At 42.6% G+C, this 26,444-nt stretch overlaps 1 protein-coding gene across 1 annotated transcript; it reads left to right on the top strand.

Annotated features, from left to right (window-relative positions):
* The first annotated feature begins 1,912 nt into the window (after positions 1-1,912).
* On the top strand, positions 1,913-22,441 carry WAS (WASP actin nucleation promoting factor). The gene is made up of 12 exons (XM_075185573.1): positions 1,913-2,161; positions 9,800-9,934; positions 14,972-15,058; positions 15,198-15,294; positions 15,701-15,742; positions 15,810-15,869; positions 16,807-16,990; positions 17,114-17,156; positions 17,284-17,437; positions 18,255-18,631; positions 21,489-21,603; positions 22,034-22,441. Exons 1-12 carry the CDS (start codon positions 2,048-2,050, stop codon positions 22,087-22,089), a joined length of 1,464 nt encoding a protein of 487 aa, XP_075041674.1. The 5' UTR covers positions 1,913-2,047; the 3' UTR covers positions 22,090-22,441.
* Positions 22,442-26,444: the final 4,003 nt, after the last annotated feature.

Here is a 26,444-nt window from a genome sequence, read left to right on the forward strand (position 1 = left end):
CTAACCAGGTAGTGTCTACCACTATCATAACCCAGAATTATTTTGGCCTTGAGAAGATCTCCCTCCTGATTATTCTTCGTCTACATCTGGAGGCTAGAGACGGCCTAGCTATGGTGGCTGGACCTTGCTGGCCGCACCAGGACACGTAGGAGAAGAGCTTCTCTGCGGTAATCTCCCTATTCAGTGCCAGGGCTGGTGCCCTCGCAGTTCACCAGGCTAGAGCCTTCTGGGACATGACAAACACCTGCAATTTAAATAAGGGTGTGTAGACTGTTTATATCCCCCGCATGATACGCTTTAAACGTATCTTCCTCCAGACGTAATAAAAGCGCTTATAATATTTCCTACTCTGCACAAGAAAACATTAGATGCTGCAAAAAAAAATTCAGAAGGGTTACTCATTAATACTTTATTGACATAAAGGAGGGAGAGAGAATTTAGTAATGAGCAGAATATGGGGGACAATCCTGTTTTGTACCCCAAAATATTAATGCATTAAGGACAAATATATATGCTGTTGTATTATGTGGTATTGCTTCTATATATATATTTGTAAATATTACGGGCCACGTTTCAACATACGGCCATTTGCATAGCGGATCTTGTGTGATATTACTGTGCGCATTCTCAGAAACGGACCTTACGCCAATGAACGCAATCCATGTATGAATGCAAATGACGCGACTGCTTACGTCTTGAGGGGGGCGGGGCTGTGAAAGGGCGGACTAACCTAAGCAGTGTACAGTGAGGGTGTGCCGATGCAGAAGCGGATGATTCAAGTCCAGGGTTTCTCATAAGTGCGTTTGGTTTCAGCCGTCTCATTTGCCCCAACTCCAGGGCAGGTGTAAGTGCCGACTGAGAGTGGTGACTGACACGGTATAGGGCCTGATTCATTAAGGAAAGGAAAGCAAAAAAAAAAAAATGAGTAACTTTGCACCTGGGCAAAACCATGTTGCATTGGAGGGGGAGGTAAATTTAAAATGTGAGGACAGATTTATAGTTGGAGTAGGACATGTCCTAGATTAACTTTAAATTTCAGTGTACAAATAAAGCTATCAGGTATTTGTGTGCTACATGAAAAAGCAGCCAGTATTTATCTTATTTGCAAAATAATAAACTAATTTGCACCTCTTGGTTTGCAACATGGTTTGTCCAGGAGAAAACTTATTTTTTTCCGTAATGAATCGGGCCCATAGTCTTTGCATTAAAAACTACACGTATGTGTGCCACTATATAGCACAGAACTTGTGTATGCAAGTGAGATAGACTATAAAAATGCATTGTACTTAGAGTGTAAGCTCTCTAATGAGCAGGGTCTACCATACCTTTTGTTTTCATGTCTGCATTTATTCTGTCTGCCTTGTATGCTCCTGTTTTATGTATTTCCCTGTTTTATGTATGTCCTGTTTTATGTATGTCCTGTTTTATGTATGTTCCTGTTTTATGTATGTCCTGTTTTCCCTACTGGACGGCGCTGCGGAGCACTGTGGCGCTTTACAAATCTACGATAACAATAATTGTATGTACAGTATGAATTAAGAACATCCTGATCTATATATTCAATGTAACAAAAAGTTATTTTAAAAAAATCCATATTTAAATTAATAATTATACTGTTGATAGCGCTTTATTTTATAATAGAATATTTTTGTATGCATTGTGATGTGACCTTATATTGCACATGCTGCATTCTGGTCGGTCTGTCTGCGTAAAACGCTTCTTGAGATCCGTTACGGTTTGAATACAGTCGGAACTGCGCTCAAGTTCCGTGCTCTATTTTTTTAAATACTTGTATGTTTAATCCAATCTAGTGTTGACTATGTCATATGTAAGTGCTACATATAAAGGGGGGGGGGGGTGGAAAGTCCTCACTGGTACTATAAAAACTCTTCCCCCAACCCCCGCACCTCACCAGTCTTCATATCCTGGCTACACTCACTGGTGGTTTTTCTGCTTCCGTTTGCTTGCTTCTATGTTGTGCGGAAGTTCCCCTTTCTATATTATTTTTTTGTTACTTCACACTTCTAACGACGGCTAGCTCCCAGCCATGAGCAGAGGGGCATCCAAACCCGTGGGCCGCACCCAAGAGAATGTCCCCTCTGTCCTCCTTATGCCACAGGAAAACCAGAAGGTGTTTCAGCTGCTGGGACGAAAATGCATGGTGAGAGATCGGGGTGCTTGGCTGGGTGCTGGGTTAATGAGTCCGGCAATGTTTTATGGGGAAGCTGATAAGGTCATGAGTACTGGCTGAGAACAAACAACAGGTAAGGAACATATGTCCTGTCATACCGAGAAACAGGAAGCGCAGGTGACGTAAACATGGAAGACTGTCCGGCGATGGGCAAGAGGCGGCCCTCCGAGCCTTCATCTGTGGCCCCGGCTCCTTCCTGCTTTATTGTCAGATGTGGGTTGTTGTTATAGCTTATAACACTGGTGTAAAATGCTGCTGATATGTTATTACAGACAGGTGTCTCTTTATTTGACTATATATATTGTTTTAACTTGAGATTACGGGTAATGTGCAGCCTTTTTGAGGTTTAGAGGGCCGCGTGGGCAATTAATATACATCAGGAATTCCTAATATGTCAGTTGCAACTGAAATTGCGCTCGTCGCTATCCTACTTTTAAAGAATCTTCCCTCATTTTCGCTGGCACCTCTACGAGATTTCAGGCCGCAATCCTCCCGCGGGTTGTTCCGGCGGCACAACGCTAAGAGTTGAATCTCACTCCCGACCCCCTAACGTTTTTGTTTTTGTTTTTCAAAAGAAGTGCCTAGTCAAATTAGCTTGTAGCCCACCGTAAGAGTCATTAAAATGAAACGGGTTCGGAGGCTGACTACCAAATTAAATTTTGGCCCTTAGCCGAAGAAGGTTCGATACAATTTAAAAATCTCTCAATCACGAACAACGCACAGTGCTCAGTATCTTTCATATGTGTCTTAAACGGCTGAAGTGATGTCCGTAGAGGAGACATCTCTGTAGCCCTAGCACTTCTGCTTTTTCTGTGTGTTCGTATCTCTCTCCACCTAAATAAAACCATCACAAAGTTCTCTCTGTCGATGCCAAGCTTGTGGATTCTCAGCTGTGTGCTCGGGGAACAAACAAGGAAACACAATATTATCAGGATCATTTTGGCAGCATCGTTAAAAATGATCCTGCACGTAATTGCTTTCTGTGCCACAAAATCAACCTCTGCATTACAAAATCATTTTTGTTAAAAGTTGCAGCAGCTCCCGTTCACGAAAGTGAAAGAAAAACTGGATTGTAAAGTGATGTTCTGGGAGAATGATATCATTGTGATTATTTGGGAATATTTTCGGATATCCCCCACTCTTCGCTTCAGTTTTTAATTTCCTTCACTTTCATAGTTCACACAGGAGTCAAACCAGACAGCCGTGAGTTGTGGGATTGACAGATTGCAGAAACCTATAGAAAATTAGGGGAGGGACAGGAGGCTTCACGCTTTATATATATCCAACTCAACTGCGTTTTTGATTGGTCTCTTGGATTGACCTATCCATTAAGCAACATCTATTTTGTGAAATATTCTAGCTATTCTGTAAAATGAAACCATTTTGTCGAAATGTCTAATAACGCAAGAGACAAAAATGATTTTGGAATGATGTCTTATATAAACCAATGAACAATACTGAGTTTCTTTACCACTGTTCTGCAATCAGCATGTGAATATAAACACAACATTGAATGACTGAATGAATGTTGTTACAAAATAATGCCCTATAATATATGCAGTATCATATTTGTTTTACAAAATGGATTTTGTGGCCAGCAATGACATCTTGACCAAAACTAATTTTATGCTACGAAATAGGTTTTAATCACATTTGCAACAGATTTTGAGCAATACGGTTAATTTTGTGTTCCAAAGTCATTTTGTTAACATATTTGTTTGACTGAATGGATTTTGAACGCTATAGTTGATTTTGCGTTACAAAATCTATTGGGATCTTGTTATTTGGACGTCTTTTAGAGTAAGCATCTCTACCCGTTTTCGACTGTCCTCGAATTGCAAGGAGACTAACTCTATTGGCGGGCTGAACTTAATAGCCCCTGTTCACAGGAAAGGATTTCCAAAAAGACCTAAAACACGGAGTTCGTGATTTAGGGACATTCACCGGCAGTAAAGTACCTTTACCTCTGGTTGCTTGGCTAATCCTACTATCCAGTCCTGGACCAAACAGATAAAAAGTTTCAGTTAAGTGAATGAGTTATGAATTTATATTTATATAACCCCAGAGTTGTACTCCCCAACACAATCCTGGGTCAATATAAATAACAGAATAATCCTCACAATAGAAGAATCTCAACAATAAGTTGATAACTATGTGAAGGAATGAGTAAATATTCTATTTGTGCAGATATGTGTAAGGCAAAACTGATGTAAGGTACTCATCCCTCCAGAACCATGTCTAGGGCAGAGTACCCACAGATAGAAAGCAACCTGTCAGACAGACACAGCATATACTGCTGATAGAGAGCAGCCTGTCAGATACACACAGTATACTCCTGATCAATAGCAGTGATACCTGTAGTACCCACAGATAGAGAGAAGCCTGTCAGTCACCCACAGTATATACTGCTGATAGAGAGCAGCCTGTCAGTCACACACAGTATATACTGCTGATAGAGAGCAGCCTGTCAGTCACACACAGTATATACTGCTGATAGCAGCCTGTCAGTCACACACAGTATATACTGCTGATAGAGAGCAGCCCGTCAGTCACCCACAGTATATACTGCTGATAGAGAGCAGCCCGTCAGTCACCCACAGTATATACTGCTGATAGAGAGCAGCCCGTCAGTCACCCACAGTATATACTGCTGATAGAGAGCAGCCCGTCAGTCACACACAGTATATACTGCTGATAGAGAGCAGCCTGTCAGTCACACACAGTATATACTGCTGATAGAGAGCAGCCTGTCAGTCACACACAGTATATACTGCTGATAGAGAGCAGCCTGTCAGTCACACACACACAGTATATACTGCTGATAGAGAGCAGCCTGTCAGTCACACACACAGTATATACGGCTCATAGAGAGCAGCCTGTCAGTCACACACACAGTATATACTGCTGATAGAGAACAGCCCATCAGTCACACACACAGTATATACTGCTGATAGAGAGCAGCCCGTCAGTCACCCACAGTATATACTGCTGATAGAGAGCAGCCCGTCAGTCACACACAGTATATACTGCTGATAGAGAGCAGCCCGTCAGTCACACACAGTATATACTGCTGATAGAGAGCAGCCCGTCAGTCACACACAGTATATACTGCTGATAGAGAGCAGCCCGTCAGTCACACACAGTATATACTGCTGATATAGAGCAGCCCGTCAGTCACACACAGTATATACTGCTGATAGGGAGCAGCCCGTCAGTCACACACAGTATATACTGCTGATATAGAGCAGCCCGTCAGTCACACACAGTATATACTGCTGATAGAGAGCAGCCCGTCAGTCACACACAGTATATACTGCTGATAGAGAGCAGCCCGTCAGTCACACACAGTATATACTGCTGATAGAGAGCAGCCCGTCAGTCACACACAGTATATACTGCTGATATAGAGCAGCCCGTCAGTCACACACAGTATATACTGCTGATAGAGAGCAGCCCGTCAGTCACACACAGTATATACTGCTGATAGAGAACAGCCCGTCAGTCACACACAGTATATACTGCTGATAGAGAGCAGCCCGTCAGTCACACACAGTATATACTGCTGATAGGGAGCAGCCCGTCAGTCACACACAGTATATACTGCTGATATAGAGCAGCCCGTCAGTCACACACAGTATATACTGCTGATAGAGAGCAGCCCGTCAGTCACACACAGTATATACTGCTGATAGGGAGCAGCCCGTCAGTCACACACAGTATATACTGCTGATAGAGAGCAGCCCGTCAGTCACACACAGTATATACTGCTGATAGGGAGCAGCCCGTCAGTCACACACAGTATATACTGCTGATAGGGAGCAGCCCGTCAGTTACACACAGTATATACTGCTGATAGGGAGCAGCCCGTCAGTCACCCACAGTATATACTGCTAATAGAGAGCAGCCCGTCAGTCACCCACAGTATATACTGCTGATAGAGAGCAGCCCGTCAGTCACACACAGTATATACTGCTGATAGAGAGCAGCCCGTCAGTCACACACAGTATATACTGCTGATAGAGAACAGCCCGTCAGTCACCCACAGTATATACAGGGCAGCCTGTCAGTCACCCAGTATATACTGCTGATAGAGAGCAGCCTGTCAGTTACACACATTATATACTGCTGATAGAGAGCAGCCTGTCAGTCACACACAGTATATACTGCTGATAGAGAGCAGCCTTTCAGTCACACACAGTATATACTGCTGATAGAGAGCAGCCTGTCAGTCACACACAGTATATACTGCTGATAGAGAGCAGCCTGTCAGTCACCCAGTATATACTGCTGATAGAGAGCAGCCTGTCAGTTACACACAGTATATACTGCTGATAGAGAGCAGCCTGTCAGTCACACACAGTATATACTGCTGATAGAGAGCAGCCTTTCAGTCACACACAGTATATACTGCTGATCGAGAGCAGCCTGTCAGTCACACACAGTATATACTGCTGATACAGAGCAGCCTGTCAGTCACACACAGTATATACTACTGTCCAGTTCCGTGAATTGGCTTCAAGGAACAGACCTGTGAAGGGGGAGCAGTCCTATAGGAAAATTACATGATCCTCCTCAGTTTTTATATGTTATTTATTTAAAAAGAAACAGACAGACCATAAACAATCAGACCACAGAGATAATAGATAGTATAATCACTTTTGTTTTGACCCCGGCTAATGCCTCAAAACAGTATGGAAATTAATCTCTGAATAATAAAATGATGTCTCATAATCATTGACTGAACACTCAAAATACTGCCTCCATTAACTTTAGATCCTTCTATAATAAAACTCTAAACTGTAGGTAGATATATATATATATATATATATATATATATATATATATGCAAGTTAACCCGTGCATGATACTAATGCATTCTAGTCAAATCAAGCTACTTAAGGTGTTAAAAAGGTTCTTGTCATGCATTTGGGCCTAGCCCAGGCCTCCTCAGGAGAAGAGCGTTACTTCCCGACGCAAGCGCCCTTTTTTAACGTGGTTTTGTCCACATGTCACCACCTCATCATTTTTCTCCATCACCTCATCCTTCATCTTCATCGCCACATCCTTCATCAAGCTACTTAAGGTGTTAAAAACTCCCCACTGTCACCCCCGGCAACCACCAGCCACTCCCAACTGTCACTTCTCCTTCAAGAAATATATAGGTCAGTGTATAACTCTGCCCAGCAGGTGGCGCTGCAGCTTGGTTTGTTTTTTTTCACACGCCACTAGGCATTTATATAGTATATATATATATATATATATATATATATATATATATATATATATATATACAGTGTTCTCTATATTACCACAAGGACCCTCAGTAACTAGTTATCCCCCAGAGGGGTACTTACTGCTGAGGACAGGGTCACACTGAGCACTAACAGCCCCCTGATCTCTTTACCCCACAGATAATCTGACAGAACATTGTGATCAGGTGTAACATTCTGCACAATAATTCTTGTTCTTATCAGACATTATATTTCTTTTTCTTTTTTTTAAAAAGAAATACAGATGAGGCAACTTTCACAGAGAAAAATACAGTAAAATAATCACTAGTTCTGACTCTGGCTAATAGCCTCAATCCAGTAATATAAATATCTGTGGTAATAATAATGTAAAAGTGGAAGATATTGTATAAAATCACCTAAGTGCAGATAGAGTCTAGTTATAAACCTACATGCCTCTTGTAATCACTTAAACAAACGTGTATATATATATATATATATATATATATATATACAAGTTAACCCGTGCATGATACTCATGCATTCTAGTCAAATCAAGCTACTTAAGGTGTTAAAAAAGTTCTTGTCATGCATTTGGGGCTAGGCCAGGCCTCCTCAGGGGAAGAGCGTTACTTCCCGACGCAAGCGCCCTTTTTTAACGTGGTTTTGTCCACATGTCACCACCTCATCATTCTTCTCCATCACCTCATCCTTCATTTTCATTGCCACATCTATCCAGATCTCTATCCAGACACAGGGATCTCTCTCAGCGGTCCTGAGTATCACACTCCTCTCACTCTGTCACCCCCGGCAACCACCAACCACTCCCCACTGTCACCCCCGGCAACCACCAACCACTCCCAACTGTCCCTTCTACTTCAAGAAATATATATATATATTTTTAAATCTTTATAAACACTTTTAACAATTAACAAATTAAATTAACAAATTAAAAACATCTTAGTATACCAAATTTCAGCCCTTTCTGATTTTTTTTTTACACACACACTAAGAATTAGGTAGGTCAGTGTATAACTCCGCCCAGCAGGTGGCGCTGCAGCTTGGTTTTATTTTTCCCACACACAGACAGACTAACACACGCCACTAGCCATTTATATTATAGATATATAAAAAACTCTGCTGACTTATATCATCAACAACTTGCCCTTACTTAGTGCAACTGTCAGTGAAGTGAAGCAGCAGATGGATTCTCCATTATGTCAGTCAGGATCCTCTGAGGTAACATGTCTGTAGCTGGATTTTCCCACCTTTGGAGTGTACCATTCAGCTGGGGGGGGGGGGGGTGGGGGTCTCCTTTACACTCCCAGCACTGGTGTTTTTTTTTTTTTTTTAATATATATCCCCTATGAGGTACTTAGCTGACACAATGAGGGATTGTGAGGAGCAGCCAGCAGCAGTAGAACTGTCTGACGTGCCTCTGAAGACGGAATATCTCCTGCTCTGGACCATACAGCTGGAGAATCTCTCACTCACTCCCCGCTGTCTGATGGTTCAAACACCCAGAGGAAGCCTCTATCAGCCCAGGCTGCCGCACTTGTTGTGCTCCTGTATCAATGCCAATTCGGAATCCTTCCTAGGGCTCTATGAGATCCAAGTCGCCCTCCTCCGCCTCAGCGGGGGACTTGGTATCTCCCAACATGGCGGATCCTCAACCGAGTGCAGCTCTCTCTGCCCGCGGCTGTGCCGGAACCGTTGGGACAGTGCAGTGACAGCCGCATAGCGCTGTCACTGCCCGCGGTCTAAAGATTCTTCTGTTGGTCTTTTTCTTAAATAAAAACGGAACATGGTTCCATTAGAAACCTAAGAGGAAAAAAATGTTAATCAACACTTATCCTCACCTAACATTACTAGAATAGTACAAGAAAAATAATAAAATCTAAACTAAATAACAAGTGCTGCCAATCAGTACTAAACACAGCCCAACTCCTTTGGCACTTAAACAAAAACTGAGGTCTGTGGGGTTGCAGAGGGGAGGAGTCAGCGGCAAACTTAGTTGTTAACCACATGGTAGCAGCGTCCCCCAGAGTGGATGAAGGAGAAATAATGATTATGGGGCTGATATCTTCAGCTGGCTTGTCCTAAACATATCACTCCTCCCCTTTTTACCATGACTCCTCCCCTGATTGATCATGATCCCTCCCACTTACTAATCCTGACAACTCCCCAAACTAAACTTATAACTCCTGCCCCTGACTGATCTCATAAATCCTCCCCTAACTAAACATATAATTCCTTCACCGACTTATCCTATACCTCCTTTTTCTATAAATATTGCTACAGTAGAACTATTTTTCTCTCATTATATATATATATATATATATATCTAGATATTATAATCCTGTATTTTTCAATCCCCCAGACCCTGGCAACAACTGTGGCACAATTATTGATGGCACCAAGCAATGACCGCTGGATTAAGAAAAGTTGTGGAGTCCTGTGCGTAGTGAAAGACAATCCGAAACGTTCCTATTACATTCAGTTGTTTGACATCACGGTATGTGTTACATGGTACCCCAGGACATATATGTATGTGTGTCAAGTTTTATATATATATATATATATATATATATAGAAAACCCCTTCAATCTTTTCAATCTTTTCGTTCTTCTTTTAAACTACTGCCAGGTTAGCTTCATTTATGTCTTATATTTACCATGGGACACTGGGGCTGTCTTTACTACTTGTCACTTGTGTGTGTGAAGGGTTTGTATAACAATGTTAGAAATGCACCTAGAACTGTGCTTTCCAATACAAAGTGAGCTTGGAAGGTGCAAAGGATGTCCCACAGAAAGTATAGGCTGATGACTGGATTCCACCATCTCCGAAGACATGTGTCATGGTGCTGGTTGCTCCCTTGAGAGAACCACTTGGTTGGGGTAGGTATCAGAGACACACCATGACTGGCCAAGCCGCTTAGTCCTGAGAGGACTAGTTGTGAGGAATCAAGCCAAAGTCTATGGGTTGGAGAAGGTACAATAATGAGGAACGAAGCGGAAGTTGATGGTTCAGAGAAGGTAGAATAATGAGGGACGAAGCCGAAGTCGATGGGTTGGAGAAGGTAGAATAATGAGGGACAAAGCCAAAGTCGATGGGTTGGAGAAGGTAGAATAATGAGGGACAAAGCCAAAGTCGATGGGTTGGAGAAGGTAGAATAATGAGGGACAAAGCCAAAGTCGATGGGTTGGAGAAGGTACAATAATGAGGAACGAAGCGGAAGTTGATGGTTCGGAGAAGGTAGAATAATGAGGGACGAAGCCGAAGTCGATAGGTTGGAGAAGGTAGAATAATGAGGGATGAAGTTGATGGATTGGAGAAGGTAGAATAATGAGGAATGAAGCCGAAGTCGATGGTTCGGAGAAGGCAGAATAATGAGGAACGAAGCCAAAGCCGATGGTTCGGAAAAGGTAGAATAATGAGGGACGAAGCCGAAGTCGATGGGTTGGAGAAGGTAGAATAATGAGGGACAAAGTCCATGGATTGGAAAAGGTAGAATAATGAGGAACACAGCCGAAGTCGATGGGTTGGAGAAGGTAGAATAATGAAGGACAAAGCTGAAGTAGATGGGTTGGAGGAGACAGAATCATGAGGGAAGAAGCTGATGTCGATGGGTTGGATTAGGTGGAAGAATAAGGGATGAAGCCAAAGTCGAGGGTTCGGAGAAGGTAGAATAATGAGGGACGAAGCCGAAATCGATGGGTTGGAGAAGGTAGAATAATGAAGGATGAAGAGGAAGTCGATAGGTTGGAGAAGATAGAATTGTGAGGGGCAAAACTGAAGTTAATAAACAGGCAAACAAAAAAGCACCATCACAGAAACAAAATTCCAACTTTGCCAGATTGTTAGGAGTGAGGGACATGTAATGGCTGCCTAAAGGTGAGGTCTCTTAGACCCAATTGACTTGACCTCTAGCAAAGTGCTGATTGAGGTGAGTGAAGAAGAATGTGCATTTGTCTGTGTTGATGGCGCACTGCCACCTGTCATCCGCAGCTGGTATTGCGGTGGATCCTCACAACGCATTATATGGGAAGATCCTCTTAAAGCCACCTTCTCCAATCTCATTTAAATCATTTTGCCTCAGGCAAAATATCGCTTTTGCAGGTGGGTGCAAAACTACTTGGCAAGGAACTCCTGATTGACCAATAAGTTGTATTGTAATGAATAGGGAAGATGGAGATACCAGGTGTAGCGAAACTACACGTCCCAGCATGCCCTGCTAGCCATCGACCGGCTATCAGCTGGCAAAGCATGCTGGGGTTTGTAGTTTTGCAACACCTGGAGAGCCACAGGTTAGCCAGGCCTGGTCCAGAGGGACCGGAGCAGCGACAAAGATGATCAAGCAGCTGTATGTCAGTGTCCTGACCGTCCATCAATTGGTGGGGATTCCAGGGGAGAGAACTCAACTAAAATAATATTATAGAGAAATTAGGAGGTTTACTAAACAACAGCCATCCTAAAATGAAAAACCCCTTTATTCTAACTGAAAATACTTCCTTTTGTTATATATATATAACCGGATGTATTCATCCACCTATGTATTTCTTCTTGTTTAACTTGACATTTATGCATATAACATGCGAGTGTATATGTTTATACAGCGGAATCTACCCATAATATCTGCTCCGACTATTCCCATGTACTAGATTACCAGGACAAATAAGCCATTACTGTAATAATGGAACAAATAAACTGTGCAAAACCCATTTATTTACATTATTAGCCAACTACAAGAAGACGATTTATCTACACAATTGTCTAATCAAGGGAATTAATGAAGCAATCACATCTCTATTTAACTGGCAATAGCATTACCGCTTTGAAAGCTGTGGAAGTAGAGTTAATTCAGTATTTGTTACAACAGCCATGATGAAACGTCTAATATTTCACATCTTTTCATCACCCACAACGATGGATTAGGATCTCCAATGCACATATTGGGCACATATTAATTTACAGTTCAGAGTATATACAATGCACCTTAGCAAAAACGCATTGGGTCTGCAATTTAAAACGTGCAAAGATATATAGAGTTGGGAGGGGAACACATCCCGGTTTTTTTTTGGTTTTTTTTAAATATATATCTGATATTTGCTTATAATGGTTGTCACTCACATCGATTGCATTTTGGAATGATTCATATTTTAGCATTCTTTAATAAGTCACTTCTTTTATTCTAGGGGTGCTCTTTTTTATTATTTATTTTATTCTTTTATTCCTTCATTCTTTCTGATGATCAGAGAGTATAACAATAGTTTTGCCCCTGTACTCTAACAGGGAGGTGGTGGTTAGATTTGTCAAACCTTTTAAAGAGGAAAAGTGTGTGTGTGGGGGGGGTGTCGCCCATAGCAACCAACCAGATTCTAGCTATGAGTTATGTGCTACATTCTATAGAATGATAGCTAGAATCTGGTTGCTATGGGCAACACCTCCACTTTTCCTCTTAAGAAGACTTGATAAATCTACACCTTCTGCTTAGAGCATATATCATTTCTATACAATTTTTCCCTTTGGGGGTAGATTGTGTCTCATCCTGTACTTTTAGGACGACGCATTTCACCCCATTCAGTTGCATTTTCGAGACAATGGAATGAAAAGCTTAAGCGCACAAAAGTGTCACATGTACCCTCATCCTCATGATTAATTTAAGCCATAACAGAGGCTAAATCAAGCAGTATTTTTGGAAAAAGTTTAATTCTACTTTGATGTGACAAATACATGTTTGCACCAGCCCGCTATTTTTTTTTTAGCATGTTCAGCTAATGCAGAATTCCAGCTGCACAGCGCAGATACAGATGTGCAAATCTCCCGGATGTTCCGATTTATGCGGAAAAGTTCAGCGGATCAAGACTTTTGTCCCGATGCCAGGACAGTTGGGAGTTGTGTTGTTGACGTATGCCCTTCAATGCCATACATGCCAGTGACAGGTGCAAGCAGGATGGAAGGTTTTGGGGAAGGGGGCCTATCACTTTCGCCCGTGGGAACTTGAAACACCGTAATGCGATGTGGCCCGCCACTGCAGCAAAGAAAAGTTGCCAATATAGAACAAAGGTAACCATGAATAGGGAGACCTTCATGTTGCGAAGGCGCGTACTACAATGTAATGATAAGAGGGAGGAGGGAAGGGAAAAAAGAGGGGGGGCAGGAAGGGATGAGGTTGACCCATGGGGGCCCAACAAATCCACTGGAAGACAGATGACCGAGAACGAACCACCAAGAACCACATATGCACTATACTCAACTGTAACTACCAAGTAAGGTCAAGTCCGCCTGTGGCGTATTTGCGATGGAACGAGGTGTTATAATAGTACCAAACATTCCATATTTCTGTAAATTAATGAGTCTTGTTATTCAGGTAAGCGGATATTTTTTCATGCTTGCGAGAGAACCAAATTTTGCGATACACTGGTTGCATGGTGGGGGATTTTTTCCAGTGGCAGTTAGCATCCAAGCCCTCGATTGGCAGCCCCAAGAAAAGACACTGGATTTTTTTAGAGATGGGCATTGAGCTAACATTAGATACAAGGGTGGCTGTATCTTCCCAGAACCTAGCAATCTTCGGACATGTCCACCAAATGTGGAGGAAAGAGCCGAATTCATCGCAACCTCTACAACAGTAAGGGGAAACCTCCTCCGGATCCGAGTGGGTAGAAAGTAACACCTGTAACAAATGTTATATGTATTGTCCTTAATAATTGTGGAGATTGAGGATTCTAAGAGTCTTTCACTTATTGTTGACCAAGAGTCCTCATCTTGGGGTCTCCACAGATCGTTTTTCCAATTTATAAGTGCATTTTTTATGTTCTGAATAGGATTCCATTTTTTAACACATGAAAAATCGCAGATCCCTGTTTGATACATGATTACTTCAATGTAAAGGGCACCTGTGTGCACCTCTATCTCTGCGGCTTTGTCTTCTCAGTATCATATTTGACCACCACGTACAAGGCACTCTCCCAGTCTACTGCCCCCTATATCTCTAACCTCCTCTCCATTCACACTCCTGCCCGCTCCCTGCGCTCGGCCAATGACCATCGCCTCTCCTCCACTCTGGTCACCTCTTCCCACTCCAGAATCTAGGACTTCTCCCGTGTAGTCCCCCTTCTCTGGAACGACCTCCCTCGCTCCATCCGTCTATCTCCCACTCTAAGCTCCTTTAAACTGGCACTCAAAACTCACCTGTTCCCCAAAGCCTACCAACCTTCCACCTAACCCGTTCTCCCCTTTCTCCTCTCGGCCCTTTTCTCTCCCTTATACGTCAACTGGCTCCCTTTGTAACCGAGTTTTGTTCACCCTCCCTTAGGATGTAATCTCATTTGAGCAGGGCCCTCTTCCCTCCTGTGTCCATACCTGTCCTTCTGCTCCGTCTTTACTGCATTAGCCTGCTTGGAGCTTCTGAAGTTTTGGTATTTTTGTTTACTGTTCAGTTATGTTTTACCCTGTATAGTCTACTGTTCGTGCAATGTGCGGCGCTGCGGAACTCTTGTGGGGCCTAACAAATAAAGGATAATAATAATAATAATATTTTGTTTTGCAGGAAGAGAAGATGATCTGGGAACAGGAACTATATCAGCAGCTCCCCTACTCCAGTCCCCGTTCATATTTCCATACCTTCCCCTCAGACGTAAGTGTCTTTCCTCTTCCTATACGGCGCACCAGTGATGTATGATTGATGTAGTGACTAGAGGATATTTTGGAGGTCTCGATGAACAGCCAGATTACTGAATGTGCAGCCAGTTTAACATGTTACATCCTATTCTCAGGAATGCCAGGTTGGCCTGAATTTTGCAAATGAGGATGAAGCTGATGTTTTTCGAGCTGTTGTGGAAGAAAAATTGCAAAAAAGACAACACAGGCAAGGTAAAGAGACATGGCTGCCAACTGTCCCTCATGTGTCCCTGATATTTGTATCATCGTTCTCCATTGTGCAGAGGTAGAATCTTCTAGAGGTGCAAAATAGAAGCACTTTGTGGTACTGTCCAGAGACTCAGGAGCCCCTAGGGGTGCAGGCCAGAGAGACCCGTAGCTACTGCCCCTCGAGCATTAGTGTAAAATCTACACTGAAGGACTGCGTGTAAGTAAATATGAGGTCAATTTAATCGCTGTTTTTAAACTTTCCAATTCTGACATCACCGGATACTGCTCCCGATTCCTTGGGGTTGTAGCGAACCTACCCCAAAGTGTATTTTCCACGTCACTGTGCATATAACTAGATTACTATGCTGTTATAACGGGCAGTGTGTCATGTTGTCTCCTCTCCTCGCAGACAAACGCCAGACGCTGCCCCCACCGCCACCGGTATCAGACGGTAAGTGCGCTGTTAGCTGCCAATCTGCATGTGACGCTGGTTACTAACTAACTGGATCTCTTTCTAGGATTGTCAGACAGAAGAAGCACTCTGCCTTTACCCCCACCTCCAGGACAGTTCTCCAATGGTAAGAGGCAAAATATGGCAGGAGGGAGGCAGGGAATAGGAAGGGCAGATGGGGTAATGTAAAATGTTAGCTGTGTGGTATATATGGGAGGAGAGTTCCAGCCCTGTGGCTTTTTATGGTGTGTATATGGAGGCCTTATCTAGGCCGCCAGACATAGGTGAACAGTTTGGAGAGAAGAAAAGATTTGTAGAAATCAACATTTAGACAGGAAGGATGTAGCTTGAAACATTAAGGGTTTGCAGATGTGAGGAAATGAAAGTGTTTCACCATGTGCTTGGTGAAAAATGAACAGGACCATATTTACCATGGCAATCTGAAACCATTTTTTACAAAGATGTGAATGATCGAGGGGGGCTAAATATAACACAGTTAAATACTCAGTGTAACGAGCATTTTAAAAATTAGATAAAATCTTGTTACAGAGAGCTTCACGCCTGCACACAATGGCATAGAAGCCAACTTTTTGAAAAGTGAGTACTCACCAACTTTTGAGATGTGAGTACACACGTCGTCGTCGCCCCCCCACACACACCCACCCACCCATATGACTGAAAAATGCCTAGAATAGAAAGGACAGTAGATGCGGTAGCACAGATCTGGCTCCCAGTGGTAAAATACTCGTATATCTTGTGCGATAAACCCTTGAGAATGCAGCATATAAATTCACTAGGCACCAGACGTATCTATGAGGCGTTGAGGGTGTGATGTCACTGCTTCCTGGTAATCTGATAGGCTGCAACGGCTAAGGGATCAGCCCACAATATATCTGCCACATATACAGTTCTAACTTCAGTTTTCTGACACCTGAAGCCTTGATCTATATGTAGGTTTGTACCTTGGCTCTCTGTGACTTTACTTTTACTCCAGTATTTTTCTCTTCTCTACTTCCTGTAACTTGCTATATTGATGACTATTTAATACGTATCAATCACCCTAGGCCCTCCCAGTCCGCAGCCACAAATCCCCTCCCCAAGTATTAACATCACAGCGGTCAGCATTCAAAACCCAGACATCACGTCTAGTAGATATCGAGCCCTTCCTACGCCCGCCGACAAATCCAAGGGAAAAAAGGGGAAGAAGAAGTTCTCCAAAGCGGATATTGGGGCACCCAGTGGCTTCAAGTAAGTCTATACGAGTTCAATAAAAGCATTCAATTATTAATTGGGTGGTGGATGGGACATTTTTCTGTAATTGGGAGTGTTGTAATATGTTAGGCCGTGAAATAATTTGTTCCTTCATTGCAGACACGTGAGTCATGTTGGTTGGGATCCAAATAATGGGTTTGATGTAAGTATCTCCAGCATTATAGAGCTTATTTCACCTATATATATTTGCTAAAATATTCCTAATTCCGCCGAGTGCGGCTGCGCACGCCCCTTCTCAAACTGTGCCCTGCGTTGTCTTTTCCAACCAGGTAAATGCTCTGGACCCAGAAATCCGCAATCTCTTCAGCAAAGCAGGGATCAGCGAAGCACAGTTGGCGGATGCAGAGACCTCGAAGTTGATCTACGACTTTATTGAGCAACACGGAGGAGTGGAGGCTGTGAAAGAGGAAATGAGGATGGGAGGTGAGGCCTAGAGGCTAAGTGTTGGCGTGGGTTTCATGTGTAAGGCTGCCCACTTATAGGTAGATCATGTGACTAGACACACAAATAGTGATCGTGGTGATTGGCCAATGACAATCTCCTGCACTGCTGATCAAACTTCGATTGCTCCAATCGGATTTCAATCAGGATCGCCTGCTGATTGGGGCCTGCATATTTGACAAAGCCAGAGCAATTTAGTTGCAAAGGCCAAATTACCCAGCAAACCCACTCAACGTTCTTTAGGTGCAAAAGTTGCATTAATCCATGGCGACCAATCATGCGCTTGCTTTCATTGTCTAACCTGCACTAGACAGAAGAAAGCCAATTGGTTGCTGGGGGTCAGGTGCAAATTTTGAAACTTGTCTTCCCGCTAACATAACTGTATCCAGCTAATAACTCATAAGTGAGATTCACCATTCCCCAATTGTATAATATCACATCACGTCTTTATTACAAGACCATGATAGGAGTCATTCGAGTAACATTACATAAAGTGGAACTAACCCTGGGCCAAATATTTCCATATGTTGTAGAGGAGGATAACCTGTACCGTCCTGTCCTTTGTTAAATGTAAGGACATCTCCGGCTAATCAGAAAACATTGCAATGGGCAGATCTAAAGGTGGGGGGGGGGGGCACGCTAGCTCAACTCTAAATCACAACTAGGTTTGTGCAGATGTAATATCTGCTGTACCTGTTAGCCGGATCGGCTCCTAACATTAAATAGGGCTCTTAGTGCTTTCACTGTCTCGGTGCCGTCGAAAATTGCTTCCATTGCTAACCACATTTTCTTTCTACAGATTCCGCCTCTCCACCGCCTCCTCCGCCATCCCGCAATGCCCCACTTCCCCCTCCATCCACCCAAGGGAGGGGCAGGACAGGGCCCTTACCTCCACCACCGTCCCGAGGCTCCAGTACCCCTCCGCCCCCTCCTCCGTCTCGCAGCACACCGGTGCCACCCCCTTCTGGCTCGCCCAGAGCACCTCCACCACCACGGAGTGGAGCTCCACCGCCACCCCCGCCTCCACCACCAGCACCAGTGCCTCAACTTCTTGGTGGACCTCCACCTCCTCCACCTCCTGCTTTATCTGAGTCCCCGGCTGCACAGCCCTCCTCTACCCCTCGTGGCCGGGGAGCTCTTCTGGACCAGATTAGACAGGGGATCCAACTAAACAAGGTACGTGCATGACAATCATGGGGCACTTGTAAAATCATGTCTGAGGAGTTGTTGGTGTTGTCAGAGCACAGGGCAATACCCTATGAATAGCACCAAATAGCCCGAGAACAGGCCTGTGGCTCTCCAGGTGCTGTGACACTATAAGTGTAGTTTCACAACACCTGGAGAGCCTCAGGCTGGTCAGGTCATAGGACACTACCCAACCCAACATGACCTGACCACTGGACATGATCATAATACAATTCTATTACACTCTATACAGACATAGGACACTACACCCCCAACATGACCTGACCCCTGGACATGATCATAATACAATTCTATTACACTGTATACAGACATAGGACACTACACCTCCAACATGACCTGACCACTGGACAAGATCATAATACAATTCTATTACACTGTATACAGACATAGTACACTACACCCCCAACATGACCTGACAACTGGACATGATCATAATACAATTCTATTACACTGTATACAGACATAGGACACTACACCCCCAACATGACCTGACCACTGGACATGATCATAATACAATTCTATTACACTGTATACAGACATAGAACACTACACCTCCAACATGACCTGACCACTGGACAAGATCATAATACAATTCTATTACACTATATACAGACATAGAACACTACACCTCCAACATGACCTGACCACTGGACAAGATCATAATACAATTCTATTACACTGTATACAGACATAGGACACTACACCTCCAACATGACCTGACCACTGGACATGATCATAATACAATTCTATTACACTATATACAGACATAGGACACTATACCCCCAACATGACCTGACCACTGGACATGATCATAATACAATTCTTTTACACTGTATACAGACATAGGACACTACACCTCCAACATGACCTGACCACTGGACATGATCATAATACAATTCTATTATACTGTATACAGACATAGGACACTACACCTCCAACATGACCTGACCACTGGACATGATCATAATACAATTCTATTACACTCTATACAGACATAGGACACTACACCCCCAACATGACCTGACAACTGGACATGATCATAATGCAATTCTATAACACTCTATACAGACATAGGACACTACACCCCCAACATGACCTGACCACTGGACATGATCACAATACAATTCTATTACACTCTATACAGACATAGGACACTACACCTCCAACATGACCTGACCACTGGACATGATCACAATACAATTCTATTACACTCTATACAGACATAGGACACTACACCTCCAACATGACCTGACCACTGGACATGATCATAATACAATTCTATTACACTACATACAGACATAGGACACTACACCTCCAACATGACCTGACCACTGGACATGATCATAATACAATTCTATTACACTCTATACAGACATAGGACACTACACCTCCAACATGACCTGACCACTGGACATGATCATAATACAATTCTATTACACTCTATACAGACATAGGACACTACACCTCCAACATGACCTGACCACTGGACATGATCATAATACAATTCTATTACACTGTATACAGACAAAGGACACTACACCTCCAACATGACCTGACCACTGGACATGATCATAATACAATTCTATTACACTCTATACAGATATAGGACACTACACCTCCAACATGACCTGACCACTGGACAAGATCATAATACAATTCTATTACACTACATACAGACATAGGACACTACACCTCCAACATGACCTGACCACTGGACATGATCATAATACAATTCTATTACACTCTATACAGACATAGGACACTACACCTCCAACATGACCTGACCACTGGACAAGATCATAATACAATTCTATTACACTCTATACAGACATAGGACACTAAACCCCCAACATGACCTGATCACTGGACATGATCATAATACAATTCTATTACACTCTGTACAGACATAGGACACTACACCCCAACATGACCTGACCACTGGACATGATCATAATACAATTCTATTATATGTATACAGACATAGGACACTATACCTCCAACATGACCTGACCACTGGATATGATCATAATACAATTCTATTATATGTATACAGACATAGGACACTACACCTCCAACATGACCTGACCACTGGACATGATCACAATACAATTCTATTACACTCTATACAGACATAGGACACTAAACCCCCAACATGACCTGACCACTGGACATGATCATAATACAATTCTATTACACTGTATACAGACATAGGACACTACACCCCCAACATGACCTGACCACTGGACATGATCATAATACAATTCTATTACACTCTATACAGACAAAGGACACTACACCCCCAACATGACCTGACCACTGGACATGATCATAATACAATTCTATTACACTGTATACAGACATAGGACACTACACCCCCAACATGACCTGACCACTGGACATGATCATAATACAATTCTATTACACTGTATACAGACATAGGACACTACACCTCCAACATGACCTGACCACTGGACATGGTCATAATACAATTCTATTACACTGTATACAGACATAGGACTCTACACCTCCAACATGACCTGACCACTGGACATGATCATAATACAATTCTATTACACTGTATACAGACAAAGGACACTACACCTCCAACATGACCTGACAACTGGACATGATCATAATACAATTCTATTACACTGTATACAGACAAAGGACACTATACCACTATATTACATAATAGATGATATCACAAAAAATAGCAAACATTTTCCTAATCTTTGGCCCTCCCTCACACTGTCTGTGACAGACTTGTCCAGACCTTAGCATTGCCTTCATCAAGATTTTGTTTAAACGATCCTGTATGATTCTCCAGGTGACAGACCCGGTTGACGTCCCATCCTCCCCGCTGCCTCAGGACAGTTCTGAGGGGATTGTAGGAGCTCTCATGCATGTCATGCAGAAGAGAAGCAAAGTCATTCATTCCTCAGGTAATTCTACCGTTCACCCTGCTTCCTACCACAGAACACTGACACCACTACTGACGTGCAGCCGTTACCAACACACATGGGCCCAACCATTATTGTGGCCGGAACCAATGTTCCAGAGAGGACAATTTATCGATCACTACACAGCAATGAAGCCCTTTGCAAGGCACAGAGTGGAGGCAGCCATTTTCTTGTGGACTGGTTCGATTATATAAGAACCAGTGCCATCAATGTGAATGTGCCTCGGTGCTGGCAGAGACTCCCAGTGAATCGATAGGCTGAATATGAGTACCGGTTCCGCCCACAAGATGGCTGCCTCCATGTTTGTGGGCGACAATTAACATGTTTTCTAACCCTCCCCACAGCAGTGTTCTCTGGCACTGTTCCTTTGCCCATAAACCCACGATACTTACTGTGGATTCCATATCTTTAGATGATGATGACGATGATGGGGGCGATGATGATGATGACGACGAGTGGGATGACTGAGTCGACGGCACATTATAACAACGGTTCGATGGATCTTGCCATCTCCAGACCCTCCTTCTTGTGTGACAATAAATATATATGGATTGCAGGCTTCAGTGCTTTGGATCTTCGGGCCTTTAAGTTTTCGTGGACTAAAAGGGTGTTGATTAATGATGATTTCAAGGAATGATTTATAACTTCTACAGTACATAGTGCATTCTAGATCAGCCCTATCTTACACCCCCATCATAACCAGGGTGAAGGTTTGGCAAGAGAGGAGGTCGACTATGGCCAGAAAAGGTCAAAGGTTGAGGTCCTGCACTGAGTATTATCAATGGACATGTATTAAATAAAAAAATACCACATATACATATCCAATGCTGAAATGTTGATATCAGAACGTACTGGAATTCATAAATATATAACCTAAAAGTGAGGTTAATATACAGTCTTGTGAAAAAGAAGTGCACACACTCTCTCTCAACTCTGAGTTATTATATATCCGTTTGTAATTAAAAAATCATCTAGTACTTACCAAGTCCTAAAATGTGATAATCTATTCTCTTGTGACAAAGAACACGCAATAGATTATACTTTGCCGCTATTTAACAACAAGAAAAAAAGGGCAAAATGAAGAAGCTAGGTGCTATAAGTAAGTACACCCCACGATTCAGTAGCTTGGAGAACTACATTTAGCAGCAATAACCATTGTCTGAACAGATAGCCTCGGATTTTCCTCTAGAATACTCGGTTATACAGTGGTGAACTCACTGCTTGCCCGACTTCCATTGTGTCTGGAGGACCAAATCATCCATCCTCCACCATTGTGCATGACGAAAAGTTGAGGTTCTTGTGGTTATAAGCTCTATTTAGTCTTCGACAAACATTGGGATCTTTTTGGAACTCAACTTTGTTTAATTACCCCCATCTTAAAGGCTATTTCTAGTGTCCTATACCTCATTGTCTAATTAATATTTTTTCCACCTCCGTAAGTTACAATTTACAGGTACCGCTGATTCCAGCGTTCTAGAACAAGTACGAATCACCGACAGCTGTGACGTGGAGCAGAGGGTACAACAGTGGATAGGCAAAATGCTGGCCAATCAGCATTTAGAACACTAGGAGGTAGACTTTCTAAAGATCGCGTTTGGCGGTAGTTTGAAACAACCACACATCGCCGGCGGTTTAGTGGTTCAAACTGCTGTGTTTACTATAGGACGATGATGTGTGGCGGATTCAAAACAGCAAATCCCCCGACAGTTTAGTCGAGACCGCCAGGATTTTTTTTTTTTGATACCTGCTTCTGACTGGCTAACGGTGTTTGAGCTATCTTTTCATTCAGAACATAAGCGCCCATGTGCATGCTGGCAGTATATATGGTGCCCCTATTATGTAATAATAAGTGTTGCCCCCATTATAACTATTGCCCCCTTTAGCAATGAAATATTATTGTCCCCTCAATATAATGAAAAAATAAATTTGCACCCATAAGTAAATCATAAATTAATTTTGTCCCTTAATCAATAAATGATTGCACCCATAATTTGTAAGTCAGTGGTGCCTCCCCTTATGTTATGAATTACAAAAGAGCTCAGACAGCATGTAATCTGAGCAATCTACTATAGCCACTACTACTATAAAAGTTATGCCTTGGTCAGTAAGGTCTCTTATTGCTTGATACAAATATATTTATTAAGTTCAGAAAATTCTGGTGCTTCATCCTTGAAGCTCTAGTGTAGAATCAAAAAGAGCGTCACAGTGAACAACATGTAGTAAGTAGATTACATTTTAGAAATGATAAGCACTCACCCAGGGGTATAAAAGTGGGGTTATAAAAGTGGAGATATTGCCTATAGCAACCAATCAGATTCTAGTTATTTATTTAGTACATTCTACAAAATGACAGCTAGAATCTGATTGGTTGCTATAGGTAGCATCTCCACTTTTTCAAACTCGCAGTTTAGTAAATATACCCCCCAGTGTTGGTAATATCAATGTTTTGGACAATATTACACCAATGTTCACTGGTGGTTGTTAAACACAACGGAGCTGAATTTCTTGTGAAGTTCGCCAGATACCAGGATCACAGTGTCTCTTTTTGTTATATCATTTGCATAACAAAAGAAAACAAATCCATAAGGGTATATTTACTAAGTGGCAGTTCCGACAAACTGCTGCTTCTCATTTGCTGTCATTTTTTTTAAATTGCAATTTTATTAAAGACAAAGCCCATTGGGTTTGGCATGCCCTTACTGTACATTACCTATTTGCAAACGCTCCTTCTCATCCCCGTTCCACCTATGAAAATGGTCGGCTGTCGAAAGTATCAAACATGAATTGCTTTCATCGGTGTAGGTTTCAGTTATGCAAATCCGTGTCGGCATTTCTATTCGTTAATGATTCAGGCTGGCAATGAGCATCTGACGTTTTAAAATACCAAAGGAAGCTCTTCAAACTTAAATAATTGTACTTGAATCAACAGATACTCACCAAGCCACTCATTCACTGATCGTGGGTTACCAAAATGTCCAGGACTGGTGAAAAAAATGATTTTGTCATCAAGATCTGATCAGGTCTAACCCTTTTAAATGGCGCCTATTGTCTACACACAGTGGTGACAGTAGTTCCAAGTGAATTGATAGAATGTGTTAATAGGTTGAGTTCTAGTTAATGGAGCAGGGGTCAGGGAACTTTTTTACCTTTCACCCCCAAATATATTTAGATACGCCGACGTTATCCCCTTGATTTGAAAGGAAGGAAATCATATATTATTAATTATTGGAATTTTATTGAATCTATTCAAAATTCCTTTGAAAGCTTCAACTTCAAAATGTCAGGTTTTGGAGAAATGATGTTGCTTCATTTTTGATACAAGAGCATCAATATTGGGGCATTTTGATATCAGAGCAGTTTGGATACAGTCTTCAGCGTCCAATCGATTTCTCTGCTTTGTTTTTATGTTCGTTAGAGTGGAAAATCCTTGTTAGCAAAGGTAGGTTGTTGCAAAAGGCAGCAACTTTTTGACTGCCTCCTCATGTACAATTTTGATGCCTTTGCAGCTGTTGACATCCAAAAATATGACAGATCTGCTTTGTTTTCAAATGCAATACGTGCTTCATTATTGCATCGAAGCTCAAGAAGTGCCTCTGCCAACCCTTGAGGCTCTTCTGGTACAACAGCAATTTCACATTTAAAGGGGTCTACAATCCAACTGACAGCATGTGAATCGGCAGCATTACCCCCAGGAATTTCATTTTTATCCCATTTGGGGTAATTTACCCCTGTTCCCTGACCACTGTATTAGAGAATTAGCCAACAAAATGGCTACCCCACTGTGTGTAGGTGACAGGTATATCAGAAGTTTCTTCTGGAACTTCAAAATGAATGCTTTAAACTTAATAGATTTGTGACTTTCCCGTCAACTTGATTAGAATGCAAACTTTGGAACTGATCACTGGAGAACGTCCTCGAGTCTGCAATATGAAAATGCGCATTGCAGTTAGTGCAGCCTCCATAGATTCAATTGTATATCATTTTTTTATAATATTTGCATACTTTTGAACATTTACAAAGGCAAAATCTAGAAAAATTAGCCCCAATCTGCCCAAACCACCCTTTGATTTACCAAGCACACCGTCATTTCCTTTAAATGTGTTTGCCAGACAAGAAGACGCATTTGTGCAAATATAGAAAAAGCGGAGATTTTACGGTACATAAATGACTCATGGCTGAGATTTCTATTGGCCAAGTAAACAGTACCGGACCCAAACTGTATGTCATACTTGCCAACTTTTCCTCGTTGGCTTCAGGGAGATCCCGGGGGACGTGGGTGTACGGTTGTCACAATTTTGGCCAATTACAGCAGGGGGTGGGGCTAAGTTGACGCGATATTTGCGTCATTAAGCCCCGTCCCTTATCTATTGTGGGGGCCAGACCCGGGAGGTTGCCCTGCTCTCCCGGGAGGTTTCCCAGAAATGCGGGAGTCTCCTGGACATTCTGGGAGAGTAGGCAACTATGCGTTAAAGAAAAGCAGCTAATGAATCTCTAGAGACTGAAGTGTCTTTTACATTTCTGTCTCCATTACTGAAGTCATATTGTCTTACCTGTCAGTCTTTGATTAAATCTTGGTTTCCATGAAAATGGCCACCTCCATAGGCATCAATACATGGACATAGGACACAATTTCTGAACTGTGTCATCATGCCACAGATGGCGAAGCCAACCACGTCTTGTACTGGCTCAGCATCAGGGAGAATGCCAGACTCTTCAGGGAGTGAGGGAGATCACCCCTATTTCAGGGAGTCTCCCTGACATTCAGGGAAAGTTGGCAAGTATGCTGTATGTGACATGGCGGCACTATGTGTATTAGCTGGGCT

This window comes from Mixophyes fleayi, chromosome 9, assembly GCF_038048845.1.
Source record: "Mixophyes fleayi isolate aMixFle1 chromosome 9, aMixFle1.hap1, whole genome shotgun sequence".
Classification (NCBI taxonomy): domain Eukaryota; kingdom Metazoa; phylum Chordata; class Amphibia; order Anura; family Limnodynastidae; genus Mixophyes; species Mixophyes fleayi.